Genomic DNA, 23,324 nt, shown 5'->3' with positions numbered 1-23,324 from the left:
TCAGAGAATCTATGAAGACTACTGTCATGTTGGAGTGAAAACTAAGACATTTCCTGGAACCAACGGGTCCCCAGGCCTGACCTACCACAGCACTAGAATGTGAGTTCTTGCCCATGTAGCATTTTCTCCAACAGCAAGGCCTGGGAAAAGAGGCCTGAACAGCCAGCTACCAACTAGTTCTCTTGACCATCCAGAGCCATACCATCTGTGTAGGGCGGAGTGATCTTGTACTGGTCAAACAGAAGAACATCTCCTGCCTGGGTCAAGGTCACCTGCCTCCGAGGGTCCTGGTGAAGAATCACTGACACTGACTGGACACAGGCTCCATCCTGGTTCTGGAGAGAACGTAAGGCAGATAGGGCAGAGTTTCTCTGTTTGTTCTGCTGGCCCAACTGAGCCCTCTGGGGACAGGTACCCAGAGCAGTTTGAGCTGCAGGCTCCTCGGAGCGGCAAACAGAGCCTCCCCAAAATATCAGCAGTCATCTAACCAAATGCTTTCATCTAGGGGATGACATGCAGCAGCCCCGATTGGAGAAGGGTAGAAGCAGAGCTGTTCTAATCTCCGTCTATTCACTCTCTTGATTCTCATAGCAATCTGATCAGGTAAGTACTACTAGCAACACCATTTTACAGATCAGAAAACTTAAGCACACAAGGGTCATTTGAGTTGAGATCTGCAGGATTCATAGAAGTTAGCTGGACAAAGAGAAGAGGGGCAGAAGGAGACAGCCAGACTGAGGGAATAGCCCGTACAAAAACCAACACAGGAGGGTGTTTAATATATTTAAGAAGATAAAGAGGATCAGAGGGACCAGTGCTCGCTGGTAAAGTGGTTTAAGATGAGGTTCAAGAGATATGCAGGGGGCAGCTTGGGCAGAGACTTGAATATCTTCGGCAGAGCCATAAATGAAACAGACCAATAATAGGTGAGTGACACATGCATTGAAATAGGAAGATGATCAGGGCTTGAAAGTTTTCAGAAAGATATTGTGGAAAAGCCATGACCATCATGCCAAGTTCCTGTCCAGGAGGACAGAAGATTCCTGGAAAGCTTAAAGTCATTGTGTGTAAAACATCTTTTTTGTCCAGACCTCTCATCCTTTGGTCCTCTTTGGAAACATCAGTGGTATAGGAAGAAAGCCCATACCCTTTGGACAGTCTCAGATTCAGGTCCTAGTACCACTTTGAGACTTTAAGTCTGAAAGTTTTGAGACTTGAAAGAAGTCACTTAATGTCTCCAGACCTCAAATGAAAGGTACAACAATATTTGGCTGGTCCTACCTGATTGGCTACAACTTTTTTAAAAGTGCATGTAATACTTGGGAGGTTGCATTTATCAAAGACCACAGAACTTTACAACACAATGAATGAATGCTAATGCACACAAATTTTAAAAAATCATGTAGAAGGTTGGGGGATCCAAGGATGGATGCAAACCATGCCAAAAGAATCTAACTTTATTAAAAAATATATATATAAACAACCTTGTTGAAGGGAATGGTAAGAAAAATGTTGACTGACCTAAGAAACTTTGAAAGAAACTTTGAAAATAAAATCGTAGGCTGGGCGTGGTGGCCACACTGTTAATCCCAGGACTTGGGAGGCTGAGACAGGAGGATCATGCAGGTTTGAAGCCAGCCTCAACGATCTAGTGTGGCTCTCAGCAACTTAGTGAGACCCTGTTTCTAAATATAAAATAGGTCTGAAGGTATAGCCTGAAGGTAGAAGGCCCCTGGGTTCCATTCCCAGTGCCATAAAAGAAAAGAAAATGATAAGCTAAAAGGACCATGCCTAATCACAGGGAGAACTTTACAGTGGAGAAACCAGATGATCAAGGTCAGCATCAGCATTGGTAAGCCATGTTGCTAGTATTTAGCCTTGATAAGGTGTGATGAAAATTTCACTCAATCTCTGTGGTCTTCCTCCCAAGACCCATATCCCAAGTCCAGCCATAAGAAATAAAACACCAAATTCCAATAGAGCCTTCTACAAAATACACGACTATATTCCTCAAACCCTTCAAGATCATTATAAACAAGGAAATTCTGAGAAACTAACATCCGGGAACAGCCTAAGAAGACATGATGACTGTAGGTAGTTATGGTACCCTGGATGGGCCCCTTTAACAGAAAAATGACATTGGGTAAAAATTATGGAAATGGGAGTAAGCTACGGAATCTACCCAATGACATGTCAACATCAGTTCATTATGTGTAGCAAATGTGCCATACTAATGTGAGATGTTAGTAGTGGAAACTGATTGTAGGATATATGGGAGCTATGTACTGTCTTTGTAATATTTATGTAATTAAAAACATTTATTATTATAAAGATAAAGCTGTTATGAGATAGAAAGTCTGTATTTTGTTTTGTTTTACTGGAGATGGAATCCAAGGGCATTCTACATCCCAGATATACCCATAGCCCTATTTTATTTTTTATTTTAAAACAGTGCAGGGAGGGTCCACGGGACTGGAGCAAGGCAGGCATGGGCGTAAGCCCCTGCCCTATTGTGCAGAGAGGAGCTTGAGCGTAGCCCAGACCTTGTCCCATGGGGCGAGCTCAGCACAGGCAGCCCAGGGACAAGGCACTCACCACAAAGAGACAAACACACGCTGACCCCAGACCTGCAAGTTGGCCATTTTTTCAGGCCAGGTGTGCTCACAGGCAGCTGATATAGCTCAGGAGTCATCTCCTTCAGAAAGCCTTTCCTGATCTACTCTACTTCCTGTCACCTGGTGCCCAGGGAAAACAGAAACAATGGAAATTCCCATGCTGTCCTTCCATGATCTCATGACTGCTCTATCACAGTGGGTTATGGGTTCACCGTCTGCTTTACCCACAAAGCTATAAGGCCTGGAGGACAGAGCCGTGTCTGACTCATCCCAGTCTCCAAGACCCCGCACAGCTTTGGCACCAATAAGTGCTAGTGTTTGCTGAATTGATGAATGAATACATGAGCAAATTTTGAACGCAGAGATGTCCAAGGCATAATCCAATGAAGTAGAGAAGATGAGATGGAATTAGACCCATTTCAGATTTCTTTAAAACACTGAGGTCCAGGAAAGGGAGGTGACTCTCAACCAACAGAGGTGCCTGGCCAGAACCCTGCCCCTGTTTTGGCTCTGTCCAAAGTCCCCCATGCTCAGAGAGAAGCAGCAGAAGGCATGAGGCATGAACAAACCCGGAGCCCGTCCTTAAATCCCCGTCTCTCTAGGATCGGTGGACAAGGGTAGCCGGAGATTGGCCTGGGGCCCCAGCCTTACCAGGCCACATGGAGCATTCTGTAGTGTCACCGTGAAGGTGCCGGAGGAGCGGCTCTTAGCCAAGATGTACTGACACGTGGCAGGGAAAGTGTACCGGCGGCCATCAAAGGTTGTGAAGTGGATGTCACCAGTCACTGAGCACTCGGCTGAGGGACAAAGAAAAGCTACTGAGCCAGGAAGCTACCCTATAGGACTGTGTTTGCCCTGAGGGCTCCCCACAAGAGGACACAACATTATATCTTCCAGAATCAGGGCAAGCCTTCCACTGGAGAGCCCTGGCCAGGGGCAGACACTGGCCTCCCTTGGGGACCTGTCGTAACACAGACACAACCCTGCCTAGGCATCTCCCTCTGTGAGGACACCAGTTGCTGAGCTTGGGGGAAATTCTTGGTCCAAGTCCCCCATGCTCAGGAAGGACCTTAGATACACAGGATCCCATGCAACACTCTTCCCACAGGGGCTAGAGCTATCCCTTAGGCAAAGTGGCTCTGAGGAAGCAAAGGGGAGCAGGCTTAGGCAAAGGAACTGAGTGCCCCCAGCCAGCCTGGATGTCAGATCATCCCTGGCCAAAACCTACAAGGTTAGTAGAAGGGACAGTCCAAGGTGAAGGTCAGATGTACCTGGACAGACAGATGAGCTGCACACCCACTTTCCCGCAGAGCAGGTGCTGGAACACAGAGACCAGGAATGTAGAGGTGATTCCTCCAAGCCCAAGCTAGATGCTGGGAGATTGCAGTGTCCCCAGAGCTCCTGTCCCCATTCCTCCATCTTCCCATCTCTAAAGTGGGTGGTGGAGAGTCCCCCTCTGGATTGGACCTAGTGAGATTCTCTAAGACTTGAAGGGGCTTTAGTGAGAGACCTGTGTCTTCAGGGCCCCAAGACCCCACATGGGAAGCCCCAACAGAAATTCCCAGCCCCTGCAACCCCTCCCTCCAGGCAGTGGGCACAGACCAAGTATTGCAGTCTTCTTTCACCACAGAGCCGGGCGGGTATAGGGTGCCGTGGAACTCACAGGGACACTCAGCTGGTGCTACGCAGTCACCATCCTCCAAGATGAGTCCTAGGGCATGAGCAGAGGCCCACTGAACCCACCCCTGCCTCTGTTCACAAGCCATTCATGGCCTCCCAGAGCCTGCAATGAAGTCCCTTATGCAAGTTCATTTGCCTCTGAGCCCATTCCCTAAATCCCAGCCTCAGGCCAGACATGACCCTTCTGGGTAATCATCCCACTGCCTTTGTTCAGAGGACCACCCACAACCTGCACATCAACTAGTGTCTCCTCACCACCTGCCGTGCATCTGGAACCAGCCGAGGCACTTCTTCCTCTAGGAAGCCTTCCCTGCCTCTCCTCCCATGAACTTGGTATCTCTTGTCTGAATCCCTGAGCTGGCTTTTACCACATCATACCTTAGACTGGAGTCAGAGTGTATCTTCTCAAAACCAGATTTTCAACCCTTAAGTCAAAGCCTTAGCTTTATATTTCTTTTATCTCAACCCTCTGCCTAGCCAAGTGACTTGCATGCCACAGATATACTGCAAATTTATACACTCTGAAAAACAGGATAAAGTAACTGTACATGAATGGATGTTTAAACGAATATGTATGTTAATAAATAAATAAATAAATGATTGTCTTCATCTACAGACCCTGAAAAGCTCAGTTCCAATGAAATCAAATACCCCAATGAAATGGAATCCCTGGTGAATCTCCGAAGAGGCCGCAGTTCCACGTCCACCCTCACCTCCCGTCAGCCATTCTATCACTTATGAGTTGTTTGCCCTTCCTTCCTTGATTCATTCCATAAACAGGCAGTCTCTAAGTCCCCGCTTTATGCTCATCTATTCCAAGCCAGGAAGATCTTGCCAGACACCACCCCTACCCCTAGCATACCATTGGGGCAGTAGCATCCATCCACACAGGCAATCTCGCTGTCCACACAGGTGGCCCGGGACTGGCAGGAGGCAGGGCAGCAGGGGATGCACTCGTTGTAGGTAAAGGCCTTCTCTGTGCAGTGCACAGCTTGGGAGGAAGGGAGCCAGAGGTCTGTTAGCTCTGCCGGAACCCATCCTCTCTCCAGGCCCTGGGGTGGGGGGTGGGAGGGCTTTGGTTGTCCTGATCTCCTAGTCCCAGAAGGAGCACTGGGTGCCCAGAAAATTGGCAAGGGCCTGTCCAACTCTGAAAGCCACCCTTATCTCACTCTGTGGCCCCAGGTCGGTCCGTCCACCCACACCCCCAGTTTGCTTCTCCATCACATGTAGATGGAACCTCGGGGTTTACAGCTCTTGTGAGTAGTTCTGAGCAGCACAGGACCAAGGATGCCACCCACCAGCCCACATCAGGCCTGTTTGAAGCCCTCCCTTCCCACCAGGGTGTTGCACCTACTGCATTGCCGGAGCTGGGTCCTCCAGCCCTGCAGGGGACACCCAGCTTGTGCACACGCCCGAGTGTACTCTGCCAGTGCTCGGCACCAGGTGGCTTCATCACCTCCTGAGCTGTGCAAGGAACCCAGGGTCACCTTGGAGCAAGGTCCAACCTGCTTAGCATCCTATAGAAACTGCCAAGATTTCAGGGCACTGCCCCCCCCCCCGCCTTGGACTGGAGAGGGAGTTGGGAAGGCATCTAGATCCCTAGGCTGGAGCAGGAAATCTGATTTCAGCCCTAGCATTGCCACAGACTTGCTGTGTGGCCTGGAGGAATCAGGCCCCACCTGTGAGCCCCAGTTGAATGGGAAAGCTCTATCCTACCTCAGCAGATGGGAATTTTAGAGTTTAGGGAACAGATCTGTCAATGTCTGGGACTATTAGACTCAGTGGCCCACATGCAAGAGCCTCCGCCCCAATACTGAGAGAGGTTCCCTGAGCACCCAGCCCCTGGATGCCCACTCACTGGCAGAGATCACTGGTACAGCTGGCTGTGAAGGGCAGAGGACTGACGTAGGCATGGCAGGTGTCAAAGGGGGGCCGCAGCAGTGCCTCACACCGCTCATACACACCCTGGATGAGATAAGGGCCAGGATCCCAGGCTGGGTGCTCGCAGAGCCACACGTGGCCCTCTGGCTTCACCAACCCTAGGGGGAACCCCAACTTGGGCTAGAGGGAGAGAGGAGGGAGTGCAGGGTGAAGAGAAGAGGAAAGGGGCCATGGGCACCAGCCGCCTGGGCTCCTATAGCCAGTGGCTTTCTAAGAAGTGGACAGAAACCAACCACAGCCCACCACTGAGGTAGGGGACCCTCCCCAGGGCCCAGACAGACCTGCATGGTTGCTGGGCTCTGCTGCAGGCATGGCGGGCGAGGTGACGAGGAGGCCATGAGCCCTGGAGGGTGGTTGGGCACCTGCTCCTGCCAGCTGTGCACAAACTCAGCCACGTCATCAGTCAGCTTCCCTGTAGGGAAGAACTAGCAGTATCAGAGTTGAGAGCAGGAGGAGCAGAGGACTCTGAGCAAAGGAGGGTGCCAAGGGCTGAGTAGGCAGGGTAAATCCAGCCTCCTGAGCTGCCACCCCAATCTGAGTTTCACAGCTGAGCCATTTTCCTGGAAGAGCTATTTGGTCATAATAGTCAAGAATGCTCAAGAACTTGTGGTGGCTCCCTCCTACTCCAGCCTCAGATAAGGTAACACTATGCAATGAAAAGAGAACTGCTATTCGAGTCTGAATCAGCTCCTAGACCTCTCTGAGCCTCAGCTTCCCCATGTGCAGGAAAAGGAAAATGACCCCCAGTGAGATTACGGCAAGGACAACTGCTGCTGATGGAGGAAAGTGTTTAGTACTTTGTGGCTACTCAGACGGTGTCAGGATCTTTCTTCTGGCCAGAGCCTCCATAACTCGGCCCTGTGTCTGTTGCTTGTACTTCCTACCACTACTCCATCAGTGTCCCCAGCTCTAACTGGGTTCTTTCTCTTTTGGGCTCTCCCTAGCCCTTTGCTTCCTCCTCCTCCCTCCACTACCTAGTAAAGTGTCCCTTAGATCTGCACACAGCCCGAATAGGAATTCTCATTATAAATATTTTACAGATGAGAAAACTGAGTTCCAGAGTCATTGAGAAAATGCCTAAGGTCATACATTTGTTGGGAAGGAGCCCTGGCCTCCCACTGACTTTTGATGCCATGAGCCCAGAGCTCTCCAACCCATCGGAGTCTGGTTTGGTCTTGATCCCCACCAACACCCACAAAAACCACCCGCCCTGCACCTCACCATAGCTGGTCACCAGGTCATCTTGGGGGTCAGCATTGTTGTTTCCGCACAGCCCATGGGTCCAGCCCAGGAACTCTGGGCTCATCTTAATGTAGACAGCCGAAGTGCCATCCCAGGCCAGCGTGAAGGCCGACTGGTGCCGCACGATGACGTAGCCAGCAAGGCGCTGCAGGCGCATGCCCCCCAGCACATGTGGCAGTGGGACCCTGAAGGACACAGCCCAGAGCCATAGGGTGTCCATGCTACACCATGGCCCTGTCCCTCTACCAGAGGACCAGCTCTCCCTCACCCCCATGAAGCCCTTGTATTCCTTCTCCCTATATTGCCAGAATTCCCAAGTATCTGGGAGCATGCCACTGGGGAGAATATTTCTTTTATCTTTGAAGGATTTTCAAAATAACAATTTCCCTGGCATGGATAAAAATTAAACTGAAATTACCAACTCCTTTCTTCCAGTCAGGAAAGCTGATATAAGTAGAGTTCTGCTTTACTTATTTATTTTGGCGGGGAACAAGAAGTCAAAGAGAGCAGAAAACCTTAAAACTAAAAATGCAAGAAAAGTCATGGAGCACCAGAGTTCCTGATCACTTTCCCCATTTTGCTGGTACAGAGACTCCTAGGCATTCTAGAACTTACCATCTTTAACTCCAGCTGAAAGCCAGAAAAAAATAAAAGTAGTGTTTCGACAGCTGAAAGATCTGGATACCAGCCCAATATTCACAGGAGAAACCTTTGGGCCTCCAATCTTACTCTCAACTCCTGAAAGTTTGGGTACCCACTTGCTAGATCTGAAGCAAGAGATGAGGCTAGGGTAAAGGTCCTTGCAGGAAGAGCTCCTCTAGTGGCGACCTGAAGAGCCAGTAGATAGCAAGGGAAGGAAAAGATGGTGAGGAAGAGATTCGAGAAAGGTTTTAGTCAGGGCCATTAGTCTGGGGCCATTTAATGTGGGGACAAAGAGCCTTCACCCACAAGTAGTCCCCAGGCACCCCTGATGGCCCAGCAAAGTAACTGACATTCAAGATGACCCCACATCTTCAGAAAAGGGAGAGAGTATGTGCAATATGTGTTCAGAGGAAGCAGGAACTATGGGATCCACTTGGGAAGATTTCCATCAAATTGTGAAAGGAAAAAAAATCAAATGTGCTTCTAGTGGTAAACTCTCCACTCTGGAAAATTCTGCCATTTCCCCGAAGACCTACTGTCTGGAAGCCTGCACAGTCAGGAGGTCCCCAAAAACCTATCCTGCTGCCAACCTCACTGAAACTCAGCTGAACCAACAGTGTGCTTCTACCCTAAGAGCGAGAAATGCTATTTGCCACCCCAAAACATTTTCTTTTAGACTTGAAAAGGCTGTCAGAGTTTGGGAGGAGGATGGCTCCTGGTGGAAGAGTCATAGTTACCTCACACCTCCGTGGGTGACCTCCTTGGCCAGACGGATCTCCTGCTCGCCTGCAAGGAAGAGGCTGACAGACTTGGAGCAGGCATAGGGGGTGGGGCCACACTGTGGGTCATTGTGCACCTGATTTGGGGAGAGAGATAAGAGGCCAATTCGCAGGCTCCTGCTGCAGGCCTGGCCCTGACCCCTGCTTCTTGTTGAGCTTCCGCTAATGTGGAAGGATTGCCTGCCCGTGGTATGCCCAGTGCCTTTCCCCTGTGCCTCTCCCAGCCCCCACAGCTGTTATTGTCTGACTTTTAGAAAGGGGATGTGAAATGACTAGGGTCACACGCACAGGTATTGAACAGCAGAGCCAGTATTCTAACCTAGGTTTGATAGCTCGGACTCTATGACTCTTGCCAGACCACTGTGCCATCTCCTGACTCTGGGCTGTTTTATTTCTCCTTCCCACGTTGCTTCATCAGACTGAAGGCTGATGTGTGCACTCACACCATCTCGCACACAGACACATACTCTCTTACATATCACATGTTTATACTTGTAGGACACTTTCAGGACACACATCGTGGCACACCTTGCTCCCCCTATTTCCTTGGAAAGCACAGGCTAGCCCCCTCTGCACACACACAGGCACACCCACTCCTGTGCTGCTTGTCTCATATACATCTCCGTCCATCTCTGGTTCAGGCAGAACCCATACTTCCAAGTCCATGGGCCCATGGGGAGGGTGAGGTTCCCAGAGCTTAGGGGAAAGGCTAATAAAGTCTCCCTGGAGCCAGCCTTCTGTTAGATTACTGTTAGATGTAGTCAAGCAGGCTCCAACAACTCAAACTAAGAGCAGGACCTGTGAAAGTCAACCATAGTCTAACTAAATGTTTTTCAAGCATTTTTACCACAGTTCACAATAAGAAATACATATATAAATAAAACAAAGCTTAAAACAATACCCATATTAATGTGCAATTCATTCTTACAGTATCTACTATTTTGTTTTTAAGAATATAACTCATTGTTTCTCTTTTTTAAGGGTATAACCCTCTAATGTGTGGCACCCCGTTAGTCTAAGAGATTGTACAATATCCATTAGGAAATGACAGTCATGAAAACTCTGAGGTATGCTGCATGATGTATGCTGTATGATGTATGATGTAGAAAGGGGAGACTTGGTCACTGCCCCAGCGCATCCAAGGGCATGGCCTCCAGGGAGCTTGTGGTAGGGAATCATACCCAACTGGCAGAGAATCTAGGATCTCCTCAAAACTGCCAGTCCTTGGTCCTAACTCAGCTCTGCAGCAGAGCTGGTTCCCAGGTAGACTTTCCCCCCAGGTGAGTGCATTGGTCTGTGAACCAATCCGTCTGTTGAATGTACTCAACACATAGACAGATACGTAGACCAGGCCTGCTGGACAGTGCCCCCTTGCACAGGTATTTATACATTTGACAAGCTTTCACTGAACACGAATCCAGACACTGGCGACACCAATCAAAAAGACGAGACTCCTAGCCTAGAAATCTTACTTTAGGAGAGGATGCAACCCAGAAACAGACCTTGTAAGGAACATGCAGTGGCGAGGTGATGTTTACCCAGAGAGGGGCTCTTCACTAGGCTGCAAGGTCAGCACGTCCACGGAGGCTCCCTAGAGGAGGTGACTCCAAACTGAGTCATACAAGACCTCCATTATGTCTCGAGGTGCCATGCCCCTTATCTCAGGCCCTCAGCACCCATCACCTCCTCTGCCCAGAATGTTCTCACGTGCACCCCTGCTCCTTCTACTCTTTCCTTGGCTGACTCCAGCTCTTTCTTCAGGTCTCAACTTAAATGCCACTTTCTACAGGAAGCCTTCCCTGATCGCCATTCCTCCCAATAACCAAGTTTAGGTTTCCATGACATGCTCTTTCAATATTTGGCACTTCTCTGTAGCACACAGTGAAACTTGATGTGATTCCATTCGATGCCCGTTTTCTCCATTACCAAGTTCCACGAGGAAAAAGACCACATCTATTTTTGTTTTCAGGGCCTCCCACCACCAAACCTTGTACCCAGAAAAGAGTAGGGTATCCACTGAAATATTGATGAATATGTCATCTGACCAGTGAATAGCCAGGAGCAGCGGGCGAGTGGGTGAGCGAGAGCTAGAGAACATGTTGCTCCTTCCAGGTGCAGACGCCCTGGGCTGGAGCTGGGGAAGTGGCATTAGGAATAGGAAGGTGTCAGCCTCTCTGGGCCAGCAGAGCCACCCCAGCCTTCAGGGCCTGGCCGAGCTTTCCTGGGTGAGCAGGAGAGGGGAGGCCTCACCTGGATGGAGAAGCTCTGCCCCTCAGGTTCGTGGCGCCCCACCAGCGTGTAGCTGCCTTTTCCAGAGAGGTAGTAGTAGAGGCCATCAAATGTCTCCACGTGATGCTGTCCCCATGCCCGGCAGATGCTGTCCCGCTCAGGGCCGGTGTTGTACACTGAGGCAGGGGAAAGAGGGCACCTGGCTAGAGGCTGCCCTGGCTGCCTCTATTTCCCTCAGTACCCTGGGCTTCGCACTCATAGCTTTTCTCCACTCCCATGGCCTCTGCACCCATGGTTTCTCCCTGGGGGTGGAGGAGAGCCCAGACTCACCCATCTGGCAGCGCGGTCCAGAGGCATTGAAGCGTCTGCAGTCACAGAAGGCCGGATGCACACACTCACCCCCGTTGAAGCAGGAGAACAAGTCTACATGGAAGACACAGAGACACTGTCCCATGGGCCCAAGACTGACAGATCTCAGGGATGCACTCCACCCCATGCCAGCCTCCAGCCCCCAGCCCTCCCAGGCTGCACAGAACCCAGACCCCATCACAGGTAGCCCAATAGTCCCCAGCAGCTAGTCCAAACGAGGCCCCTCTTTGGCAAGCAGGCAGAGTAGACTATCAATGTGCCTGCCTTTCATGTACACCAAGGACCCACCAATTACCCCACCAGGACTTCGATTCCCTATGCTGAATTCCTGGCTCGCGGACAAGGGAGTGAGCCTGAGCGTGTGCGTGAGCAGGGAGACTGCCCGGATCCTCCTGTGCTCTTCTTCCTCACTGCTCCATAGGTCAGGGGAAGAGCCCAGGGGATGGGGGAGGTTCCTCAATATACAACACAGTGGTGACAGAGGCCGAAGGGAAAGAGGAGGCGGAGTAGAACGTGTGGTGAGAGAAAGGGTAAAGATGTGAGAGAAGAGGTCACAGACACGGCAGGGGAGGGAGGGACACAGACACCACTGGGAAGGAAGGCCACAGAAAGTAGAAAGAGTCACAGAAACAGGGCGAGATGGAAGGGAAAGCGCTGGTTAGCGGGGACGCGCCACCTTGGTGGAGCGGCCTGAGGGGAGCCAGGCTCTGGGCACACAAAGCTGCCCTCAGGCAGGGTAGAACCGTGGAGATCAAGGTGGGGAGGGTGGAAAGAAACCCAGAGTGGAATGGAGATCGCAGGAGACAGGGGGGAGGCCCTGCCAGCCCTCAGGGGCCTCCCTGTGCCTCAGGACCTCTCACACTCGGCCCACAGGGCACAAAGAGGGTGTGACTTACAAGAGGGTGCACACTTGGCCCGATGGAGCCGCCTCTCCCAGGAAGACATGGCCAAGGAGTCCAGGGCTTCAGCCTCCTGTCAGCAATGGGACGGGAAGGAGGACAATGAAGGGCTGACTTCAGGGCCAGCTCCTGGAGGTCACCGCTCCTCTGCTCATACCACAGGGAGGAAGCTCTGCTGCGCCTCTGAGCTCATCTCCCCTGGACAACCCTGAGAGGTACCAGAGGATTGCCTAGCCAGCCCTAGGCCTGAAGGAGCAAAGGAATGGCTTTTTTTCCTCTAAAGTGGCAGACTGGTGACACCGCAGCCTGAACACATGACCCGTTCATGTCCTAGCCTCCCATCCTTCCCCAGTAAACTTGTGTGCCTCCTCAGCCATAAACCCTTCCTCTAGACAACAAAACGAGGCACAGCTAAAGAACAAGAGCAGCTCCTCCCCCCACGCCACCTCCCCCCGGGGCTCTTCCAACAACAGCAAGGCCAGCATCTTGCAGATCACCCACGGCTGTCCTGGGATCCCAGCTCCAGTCAGGACTCGCCCTGAGACCTCAGATCTGAAGATGGCAAGGCAGGACTAAGAAACTGTCTCCAGACATCACCCAGCATGTGGCCTCTCCAGACAGGACCATCTGAAAGGACCGTCCTGAGCATCACAAGTGTCCAGCAGCCACATGCTAGGTGACATGGACACCTGACCTCTTGGAATGCCAGTCCAAGGGCTCCTGTATCACCTGGGATTGGGATCCTGGTGCAGTGGGCTTCTCATTCTGAGTCTCAGCCTCCTCATTAGAACAACATCCCCAGAACCACGTCCCAGGAACTGGATAGGTGCAGTGAATGGGAGAGTTCCCAGCCTTGTGGAGCTTATGCTCTTGTTCACGGGACCAACAAACCAAGACCACCCTGTGTGTGTTTATCTCCTGTGTCTTCCTTCCCACTCTTATCGCTAAGTGCCCAGGCTGAACCCCCAGCCTCCAGCAAATGACTTGGAACCTAGGAGTATTATCCAGAAGCCTTGGTCCCTGGAGCCCAGCTCCCTCAGCTGGTCCTTGGCATGTGTGGTTTCCCCCTCATGCCCTGTCGTCACTCAGCCCCCTTTCCCTGCCCTGCCACCCCCTGAAGGTCATTGGTCCATCCTTACCTGCTTTCCATGTCCTCCCCACTCGGGCTCTTGGTTCCTGGGTTCTCCCCAGCAGTTATCACTCAGAGACCCAGGCACAGCCCCAGGAGGCAAACTTCCCCCAGGTGCAATCTACCCACAGGCACTCAGAGATCCCAGGGAATAGAACAGAATGAGCCAGGGAAAATAATCACAGCTATCCTCCTCTGACCCCTGGACATTTTTGTTGTAGCCTCTGAGATTCACATTGAGGATGAGAGAGCCCATGCACCAAGGCCATTTTCTGGGGAATTCTCTAAATCCTGTCCTAGTGATTAATCTTCAGGACCAATCAAGGCTTCATCATTTTTATTCCATGAATCCCTTTCACAATCTAGTGAGGCCTATGTGGATACCTTCTCCGAACAATGTTTTAAAATACAGAAAACAAGCCAGGGCGTGATGGCACAAGCTTGTAATCCCCGCACTTGGGAGGCAGAGACAGGAGGATCATGCAAGTTCGAAGCCAGCCTTGCTAGCTTAAGAGACCCTGTTTTGAAATAAAAATATAAAAAATAGGTGTCTGGGAGTATAGCCCAAAGGAAGAAGGGTTTCCAGGAACCCCAGTACCACACACACACACACACACACACACACACACACACACACACAAATACAGAAAATAAAGCATTAGATTCCAAAATAAATAAATTCTTCTATACTATAATTACGACCATGTATTATGGAAGGGTGTGCATTAGTAATACTTGTGCTTTTTATTAACACATGAAATGACAAGATCTAGCAGCAGGTCTTCTTACTGCCAAGATTTTGAAGTAGTAATGAACATAAACAATGTCTTGCGATATCAACAACAGCTGTCCTAGAATATATCTGATTTCTACTGGCAACAGTCACAGGCTCTGCTAATACATACAGTTGTGGTTTGTAACCCATAGTAGTAATCATTGAAAGGCATGCTAAATTTCAGTTGGAATGAGGTTTCCGAAAATAACAATGAAGATTTTGTCTCATCTAAGTTCCTGGAGCTGCTGGCCTATGCCATCAGTTCTCTAGAGGATGGCTGAGCTCTGAGGAGGTGGGACAGTTTCATGAAGGCTGGCTGCTGTGTGTGGGACCACTCCTACTTCCTTACTGATGAAGACATTCCAGATAGGAGGCCTCGAAGTGTCCCTGGCACATGGGTCATGGTCCTCTGACGCTTCAGGTTCCCTAGAGGAAAACCATTCTAACTCCTTACTGCTCTTACTGTGGGAAACCTGCCCAGTTGGCCTGTTCCAATGCTTGCAACCCTTCCCTAAGGAAAGGGGTCGGGGGTATCTGCCCAGAAAACCAGCAAGAAAGGAAGCCCAAGGAGGAATGAATTCTTTGGATAATGACTATTTTCCACACTAAAAAAGTGCATGGGTTCCAAGAGACCCGTGGGCTCTCATGCAGAGAAGCCTGGCTCTACAAGAGACTTCGGTCCACCTACTCATTGTGAGCCACAGCAAGTCATTCCCCTACCTCAATTTCCTGTCTATAAAAAGAATGTCTATATTACCTTTTAACTCAAACCGTATCTGACTGCTATTCTAAAACCTGGAGCCTGGAAGAGTGGGAAAACAAGTCGAACACCCAGTAAATCCACCTTAGAGAAGAACTATGTCCACCCTGTCCCACCTCAGCCCACCTCTGGCCTTTGCACCTGCTTCCAAAGGGCTGATAGCTGGGATCATCATTTGCTATTAGAAATGATGCTCCCCAACTTGCTGGCCTAGCAGCTCACCCAGAGCTGATCACTGGGATGGAGCACCAGGCTGTGACTGCAGCTGCTCTGGGGGACCTCGGCACAGGCAGGCGGAATGCGTAACATGTCTGTGGTCATAGAAGAAAAGAAACAAGCGCAGGCCAAGATTCAAAACAAAGCCCAAATCACCTGATCCAGAGACCAACCAAGATTGGCAAATGGAGAAAATAAACCTGCTGCCTCTCCCACAAAAGTGGAGGACCTGGGAGGGCGGGTCACAGGGACTCAAAGAACAGAAGCCTGGGCTCTGCTTCTTAATCAGTCCTTCCTGGCAACCCCCACCAGGTGGCCCAGTTTTCACTGGCCTCTCAGGGAAGCATGTCTGGGCACTGCGCAGGGTACAGAGAAGGGCCTGTGACAGGGTTGAGGTGGGGACAAGAGAACTCCACGCCACTCCCCATAAACTTCGCCTGCCTGCTTTCACCTGGGGGAACAGAAAGCTCTGCGTCATGTGAAAGACCTGTGTCCACCTTCCTAAAAGGCGGAGGTGGGGGGGGGTGAGCTAGCTATAGGGCCCCCAAGGGACTAGGAGAGTAGGAATAGAATCATTTAATAAATTTTCACATTTTAGACATATACTAGTGTCCTCCTAAATAAGTCCAAAGACAGCCCTTTTGTAATTCTCAGACAGGAATACATCCCCTGGCCAGTGAAGCCCCCTTGCCCAGGCCCCTCTCACCTGGCCTCCCATTGGGGTGGTGGCATCTCCTCTGGCAAGGGTCACCTCCTGATAGCTGTGGCTAGAAGAGAAGCAATCCTAACATGGAGGGGCTGGGGATGGCCAAGCGTCCTCCATACCCAAGCCCACCCCATTCTACATGCTAAGCCCTTGGGGTCCCCGCTGCACGGTGGGTGCAACAGCTACTCACCTGGGCTCCGCTGGCTCAGGATACGGCTCTGCACTGGCCCTGGTGGTGGGTGCTGCAGCTGGGAAGGGAGTGATTCTCTTGTCGAAGCCTTGCCTCTGTTTTTATGGGGGTCTCCTGCCACCAGTCCCCACCTACCAGGAAGCCTCTTGCATTCTCTCTCCCGCAGCCTCTCAAGTTCTTTCTCCAGTTCCCTCTTCCAAAAGGCTTTCCCTCTTTCCTCCCACTCTTTGGGCCCCAGTTCTGTCTGGTTCCCCACCTTGGGTCTCCTCCACCCTGCCTCTCTTGGGGCCCTTTCCTCTCTGGGCCACAAGCCTGTTTCTCTTGCCTCCAACTTCCCCTCTCTCCAAACCTTCTGTTCTCCTTGCCCTTCTCTCTCCTCCCTCTCTCCAACCTTCCCAGGTCTGTTCCCTTGACCATGCCTGAGCACCTCCCTCCCCCAATTTCTTCTGTCTACACCCCTCTCACCAAGACGCTGCACCTGCAGAAACTGCCCAGCCGGCTCACCCCTGGGCAGCCAGACATAAGTGAGTAGCAAGATCATGGGAGCCAGGGCTCCCATGGGGCGCGCGGGACCTGGGGAGCCGGAGCACAGGGTCCGGTTCTGCACCTCCACCCTGCAATGCAGCCACAGGGACCTCTGTCTCTCAGGCCCCAGGCTCCCTGGACTCTCCTCCCAGGCCCTTGGCTCCTCCCCCAGCTAGAGTGACAGGGCTGTGCAGCTCATTACCATAAATCAGGTACCTGGCAATGGTCCAGCCTCTGCCTTTCTTGGCTTGTGTCTACCCCTCCCCAGGGGAGCCTGGGCTCACATCATTCAGACCTAAGTCCCCCAGGGAAGCAAAGAGCTATGCTGTGCAGCCTCCAGCTGTCTGACCTGGGCCCGCCAGAGACCAGAGGCGGTGGTACCAATCCTGTCCTACACTGAGGCCTGGGATGAGCCACCTGGTGGTCAGTGGCCAGGAGCTGGGGCAGGACTCAGGCCTGCAGATGTCCAGCCTACATTTCCACACTCCCCATTACCACTCCCACCTGGACCTCAATTTTCCACCCTACCCCTGGGGGGGATGGCTCAGGAAATGTCACCTGGATGATGGTGGTACCTCATACTCCTCTATCATGGTTCCTATCTAGGCCAGACCTTTTGTTTTTTGTTTTGTTTTGTTTTGTTTTGTTTTTTTGCGGTACTGGCGATGGAACCCAGGGGCATTCTGCCTTTGAGCTCCACCCCAGCCCTATTTTTTATTCTTTATTTTGAAACAGGGTCTCACTGAGTTGCAAAGGGCCTCACCAAGTAGTTGAGGCTGTCAGCGAACCTCAATCCTTCTGTCTCAGCCTCCCAAATGCTGGGGTTATAAGTGTGCACCACCATGCCTGGCTTAGGCCAATAATTTTAAGTCTGTGAAAAGATGGAGCTGAGAGCATTGGGCAGTCGTGTATCCATCACTTGGTCAGCACTTAAGAAAAACAACCAGATGCTAGGACTTGCAGATAATTATGACAGTTATGAGTATTAAAGAGGGGGAAGAGGAGGAGGAGTTTGGGCCACAGTAGACCCCTGGGCAGGGTATAATTTGGGATGCATGCATTTAGTAATCTAAGAGGTTTGTTGAGCATGCACTGGACTGGGCATATGGTAGTTACTAAAGCACATGAAATCGTCCCTCAAAGGGTATCTGAAGCTGTGGGCATAGCAAGAAAGAGAAGAGGAGAAAGTCAAGGATTGAGTGTGAGAGAACACTGGTTAATGAATGGGTAAAGGCAGGGTGGTCTCAGAGGAAGCTTGAGAAGAAGAGGAGAACCAGGACCAGTGCTATCCTCAAAACCAAGTGGGGAGCATTTTAAGAAGGAGAAAATCATTGGGGGTGTGGTCACTGGCCACCAGTGCCTGGTGATGGTCTAGCCTCTGCCTGAGTGGCCAATAGACTATATTCTCCTGGATAAAGGAGAATTTATCACTCTGCATGGATTCTAAATATAAAACAAACAGCCATATGATGTTTTTAAGAAATGTAGAGAATCAATGATATAAGTTGGAAGGGAATATATCTTGTTAGGTTTTTTCTGGACCATTGAATATCTCACAAGTCTTTCTCTTTACTCTTGGACTTTAATTGATACTGAAGGAGGGACATGGGACATGGCTAATATTCTAAGGTACTTTCCCAGGAGGGATTTACATCTTAAACTGGGCAATAACATAACTCATGTGAAAACTGTCAGCTTGCAAAACTTTAGCTATAGAGAAAGGGGGTGGGTTATTCCCCTAGGATCAAATCTAGAATCTGCAACATGCTAGGCAAGAGCTCTACCACTGAGCTAAATCTTTAGCCTCAGAGGAGGTCTTACATGTCCCTGTTATAATTTTAAATGGTACCTGATTTGGGCCACTGTCCATCTTCTTGTTCCTGCCCATTAATAGGGTACAAACAAGTCAGGCACTTACACTGGGTTAGGTTTAAGTTTAAGTCCCCCCACCCATTCACATGTGCTTATCACCCCTCTTTCCTTTCATTTCGCCCCAGGCCTGGTTCATCACCATCTTTGCACCCAGCACTGGAGTTAGGAAGTACATGCACTTCCGCTGTATTGAGTCAAATGAACCTGAGGATCTGGGCTCTGGGTAAAGGTCAGCCATAAATCAGGATGTCGCTGCCAGGCCTGGGCATGCTCCAGTGATTGTGCAGGCCTGGGCATGCTTCAGTGGTTGTGTGTGTGTGTTGAGCTTGGTTTTGGTTTTTGTTGGGGAAGGTACTGAAGGAATGTGAGAGGGGAATTGGTGGAGGTGGGCAGTCCTACACACTGGTTCAGATGTCCCCTGGGCCACAAGAAAACCCAACTCTTCCCCAGGAATTCACAAAGCAATGATTGCTTTCTTCTTAGCAGCAAACATGCTTGGAAGAGGCCATTATGGAATACACAACTGAAGGCAAGATGTGTGGCCAGAGGGGCCAGTCTCACAGGGCAGGTGGGCCTTCACCTGTGTGTCCAAAGGATATTCCTAAAGTGGGTGATACCACCCACTGGGGGCACTGAACAAAATATAGATACATTAAAGAAGGCAAATTTGCCACTGCAACTTTCAGTTTATTGGCTTAAGGTAAATTTTCAGAGAAGGGGAACTGAGTAATGTTTTCTGAAAAGGGGGTGATAAGCCAAAGAAGTCTTGGAACATTTGTAACCCACGTTGGTGAAGAGTCTCAGGACCTTTATATTCTGGCCAGCTTGCTCACTCACTCACTCATTCTCTCTCTCACCAAACCTCCTTCCCCACGTCTCTGCAATCCTGCGAGTGTTTGGGGAGCACTTACAAAGGATAGCCAGCCACCCCAACAACTGCAGCACCAGCACGAGCAAACAGCGGGACCCCTTAGCTTCCAGGGCTTCAGTGGGAGGCGATACTCCTGACAGGTGTCTCCCCTCCCAGCGGCCCCGCCCCGCCTGTCTGGCATCCAGGCCCCGCCCCTGCCCCAGGCCCCGCCCCAGTTCCGAGGGAGGCCTGGCCGCCGGTCCCTGTCTTCTGCTCTGGCCACCTACCCGCTGTCCGTCACCAGGAGAAGGAGTGGATACTGCCAGCGACACTGCTCGACCCGGCCCAGCCATGGACCGAAAGGTGGCCCGAGAATTCCGGCACAAGGTCAGAGCCTCGGGGTGCCCCAGGCATGGGACTGGAGTCTCCAGCTGGGCGGGCTGGGCAGGCGGGAGATCACCATCCCAGGTGGCACCCTCCCTTTTTTTTTTTTTTTTTTATCCCTGTCTGAAGGCTCTGGGAGAGCTGGGGCTTTCCAGGGTCTTTCAGTGCCAGCAGGGATTCCCCGGTAGAAGGAGGATGGGGGCACTGGAAGTCCAAGTGTAAACAGAAACATTGGAAGTACAGGTGTAAGAGCTGCTAAACTATTCCATTTCCAGAAAATGTCCTTTCTCCTTCTACCCTCAGAGGCTGGGACCTCTCCTGGGTTGTGATTCCTTCCAGTTTGGGCCCAAGACCAGGACACTTTTCTGAGATGCCCTGCAGGGAGCAAATTCCCTCTTTCCTAGTGCCCCCAGCCCAGGACTGATGGAGCTGGTGTTGAAAGCTGGGCAGTACCAGAGAGGCCAGGAATGGAGAAGAGAAACTGGGTGTCTCTCTCTCTGCTCTGTGGCCTAGAAAGATGAGATGTGAACATCTCTGCCCCCCCACCTACCCAAGGGCATTTTTTACACCCACTCCCAGGCAGCTGAGCTGCAGTAGGTAGGAAGAGAGGAGGTTCCCAGTGTGGGGAGCTGGCTCTGGCCTACCGCATCTTTAGGGAGAGCTGCATCTCTCCTTGGTGGCCCCTGGTGCTCAGACCATCACCGGATGCTACTGGATTTCACCCAGAACTTATGTTTCTGTTTCCAAAGCTGTCCAGGATCAGCTGAGGCCAGAGAGGGCCATTGAGGGGGTCCAGTGGATGGATCACCCCACCAGGCTTTGGATGGGGGTGAAGCTAGGGTGTCTGGAGCTACCCACAGGTCCTGCCTGAAGGGTGAGCAGCTGTGTGCCCTAAGGCCCTCCCAGGGCCCCAGAGGGCAGTGTCTTTAGACCAGGCCAAACTCCTTTCATGATCTGGGGGGCAGAGGGAATGAGAGGATCACAGTGCTTCTCCCTTCCCTTCCTAGAGAGGCCCAGGGGAGCCCAGGAGGCAGCTTCTGAGGGGCCAGAGGGGTGAAGGGCCTGCTGCTTGGGGCTGGGGAGAGGGGGCCAGTCATTCGCTTAAAAACATATTTTGAAGGCTAGGGATGTAGCACTTGCCAAGTATGCAGAAGACTCTGGGTTTGAGCCTCAGAAACACACACACACACACACACACACACACACACACACACACACACACAGTTTGAGCCCCTTTTTTTTGTGACCTCAAATCACTAATCACAACATGCCTGCGAAGCAGACCCTACGCTAGTAGTTACCAAGGCTGGGCATTGAGTATTAGGACCAATGTTTGGCCGGGACAGCTCATAGTAGCTGAAATCTCCTAGAAACAAGGCCCTGGGCATCCCTGATCCTGCTCCCTGGGGTATGGGATAGCTGGAAGTTCAGCAGGTGGGGGTGGGGGGATCTGGCGAATACTAAGGGAGCACTTAACCATTTTAAGGAACGCATCCTGTTGCAAAGAAATGTGTGGGGAGAAATTTCAGCCGCTGAGGACATTCTGTGAGTGTAGATTTCAGGCAACCCACTTTGAAGGAACTCAACCTCCCGTCCCCCACCCTGGGCTTGAATTTCACTTTCCTAACCTTGGGCTGAAAGTATTGTCAGGTATTTTCCCCCACTTCCTGTTAGGGTACCAACTCTTTGCCTCTTTGAGAGGGTAATCTCCAGAGTCCCCGCAACTCCGAGTTTCCCCCCTACGCCTCCTCCCAAGGCCCCGCAGGCCCCGCAGGGCCTCCGGCCTCTGTGTTTCCACCACCCTGCTCTCGCATCATTACCTATTAATGTGCCTGTGTGTGCAGGCGGGGCAGGCACCATGCTGGGCAAGGCCTGGGCTGGACTTTGTGCCCCAGAAACAACAGCAGCCTTCCCTCCCAGGTTAGGGAACAATCATCCAGGAACCGGAAGAAAATAGAAGATAGAGACGGGGGGTACAGATATGCAGGGTGAAATGTACAACTGTTGTTGATCCCTGTTTAGAGGCTCTTTCTTTAGTGTTTTGGAGCAAATTTACTCTTGGGCAGTGGTTTGCCATCTAAATATTTATCAGAAGTAGTGTTGAAGGTGGTTTATTGTAAAGGACCGTGCTGGGTGACCTTAAGTAAGTTATTTGCCCTCTCTGTGGCTCAGATCTCTAATTTGTGAAAAGAGGATGATAGTATTCAACTAATAAGTTATCATGAGTGCTGAATGAGACCAACAGGGGTTCTGGGGGTTTAAATAGATCCTGTGCTTTGGGAGTCCTCAAGAAATATGCACTGTGGCTTATTATCTAGAATTAGGAAAAACTGGGGTCAAATCTCAACACTGTCACTCACTGCCAGTGAGACCTGGGACACGCCATTTAATCTCACTGAGCTTTAGTTTTCTCGGCTGTGAAGCGGGGTTCACAGGGCCTGCACACGAGACAGTGAGGATTAAGTGGGAATTCAGGTATTGGCCACAGTGGGCCCATGCCTACCAGGTCCTGTTGTGTGAGCCAGCAAGCGTAGATGTTGTTGTGATCGGTGTGGGCAACTTCCCCAAGGCCTCGGGCAGCACATGCGTGCCCATCCCAGAAATGAGCAATAGCCCTGGGCCAGGATGGGTTTGGGGACATGGCCAGAGACCATGACCATAACCAGCTTTTCAAAGCAGCCTCTCTGTTCACAGTACCTCGCAAGAACTTGGTTACTCATTTGCTCAACAAGTATTTATTACCTCTTCAGCAACCGTGCATTTATGAGTGGTTGTGGTGTACCCTGCCCCGAGGCCAGGAAACAGAGTAGGCAGGGTAAATAAGATCAGAAACAGTCCCTGCCTCCTGCGAATGTGCTATATTCATTCATCTCATTTGTGCAGTCAATATCGATTGAGCACCTGATATATGCCGAGCAGTATTCTAAGCATTGAACCATGAAACGAAGCCCAGTCCTCTTAGAGAGCACATCCCAGTGGGAAAGACAGACAGGTAACAGATCAACAATGAGAGCGTCATATGGTGCCCAGTAGCGACAAGTGCTAGAAAGACTCTTCCTGGGGTGAGGGAATAGAGTAACAGGTGGCACTTTGTATTGGCTTATCGGGAAGGCCTCTCTTTAGAGGTGACATTTGAGCACAGACCTGGAAGGAGAGGCGAGGAGCCATAGGGTATATGTGGAAGAGCCTTCTAGGAAGAGGGATCAGCAGGTCAGTGCCCAGAGGTGAGCACATGTTAGCGGAGTTTGGAATAGCAGGTGGGGCAGCAAGTCGGAGGGGAATTGGGAGTGGGGAAGAGTGGGGGAGAGGGAAGGTGCTGGCAGGCTGGTCAGGACTTTGGGTTCCATTTTAAGGGTGGTAAGAAGCCAGCAGGGGAGTGACTGGCTTCCATTTTATAGGACTGCCCTGGCTGGCCTGCAGAGAGGGAAGAGAGCCAAGAGTGGAAGGAGGACCCCAATCAGCAGGCTCCCACACCATCCCGGGCTGCAGAGGAGAGCTGGGACTAGGGAGGCTGGGTCAGA

General features: G+C 51.2%; 2 protein-coding genes across 5 annotated transcripts in view; one reads left to right on the top strand and one right to left on the bottom strand.

The window, feature by feature from the left end:
- OTOG (otogelin) overlaps nucleotides 1–19,772 on the bottom strand; it is a gene marked incomplete at both ends in the record, with an annotated part of 79,700 nt that extends 59,928 nt beyond the window's left edge. Inside the window, 17 exons of the mRNA XM_080690316.1 lie at nucleotides 203–335; nucleotides 3,267–3,412; nucleotides 3,887–3,933; nucleotides 4,218–4,326; nucleotides 5,158–5,286; nucleotides 5,650–5,759; nucleotides 6,154–6,260; nucleotides 6,518–6,648; nucleotides 7,458–7,663; nucleotides 8,858–8,976; nucleotides 11,150–11,304; nucleotides 11,459–11,551; nucleotides 12,394–12,469; nucleotides 15,983–16,043; nucleotides 16,173–16,230; nucleotides 16,677–16,869; nucleotides 19,707–19,772. Coding sequence (XP_080546442.1) covers nucleotides 203–335; nucleotides 3,267–3,412; nucleotides 3,887–3,933; nucleotides 4,218–4,326; nucleotides 5,158–5,286; nucleotides 5,650–5,759; nucleotides 6,154–6,260; nucleotides 6,518–6,648; nucleotides 7,458–7,663; nucleotides 8,858–8,976; nucleotides 11,150–11,304; nucleotides 11,459–11,551; nucleotides 12,394–12,469; nucleotides 15,983–16,043; nucleotides 16,173–16,230; nucleotides 16,677–16,869; nucleotides 19,707–19,772 — 1,939 coding nt within the window. The remainder of the gene's footprint in view (nucleotides 1–202; nucleotides 336–3,266; nucleotides 3,413–3,886; nucleotides 3,934–4,217; nucleotides 4,327–5,157; nucleotides 5,287–5,649; nucleotides 5,760–6,153; nucleotides 6,261–6,517; nucleotides 6,649–7,457; nucleotides 7,664–8,857; nucleotides 8,977–11,149; nucleotides 11,305–11,458; nucleotides 11,552–12,393; nucleotides 12,470–15,982; nucleotides 16,044–16,172; nucleotides 16,231–16,676; nucleotides 16,870–19,706) is intronic.
- The window catches only part of USH1C (USH1 protein network component harmonin), a gene marked incomplete at both ends in the record, with an annotated part of 47,512 nt that continues 43,958 nt past the window's right edge, over nucleotides 19,771–23,324 (top strand). For all 4 annotated transcript variants that reach the window (XM_080719832.1, XM_080719831.1, XM_080719829.1 and 1 more), the window contains one exon: nucleotides 19,771–19,806. In XM_080719832.1, the coding sequence (XP_080575958.1) occupies nucleotides 19,771–19,806 (36 nt within the window). The remainder of the gene's footprint in view (nucleotides 19,807–23,324) is intronic.

Source organism: Muscardinus avellanarius (assembly GCF_963383645.1).
Source record: "Muscardinus avellanarius genome assembly, chromosome: 1".
In the NCBI taxonomy this organism is placed as follows: Eukaryota; Metazoa; Chordata; class Mammalia; order Rodentia; family Gliridae; genus Muscardinus; species Muscardinus avellanarius.
Note: the sequence above shows the minus strand (reverse complement) of the source record. Positions and strands in the feature narration are given on the sequence as shown.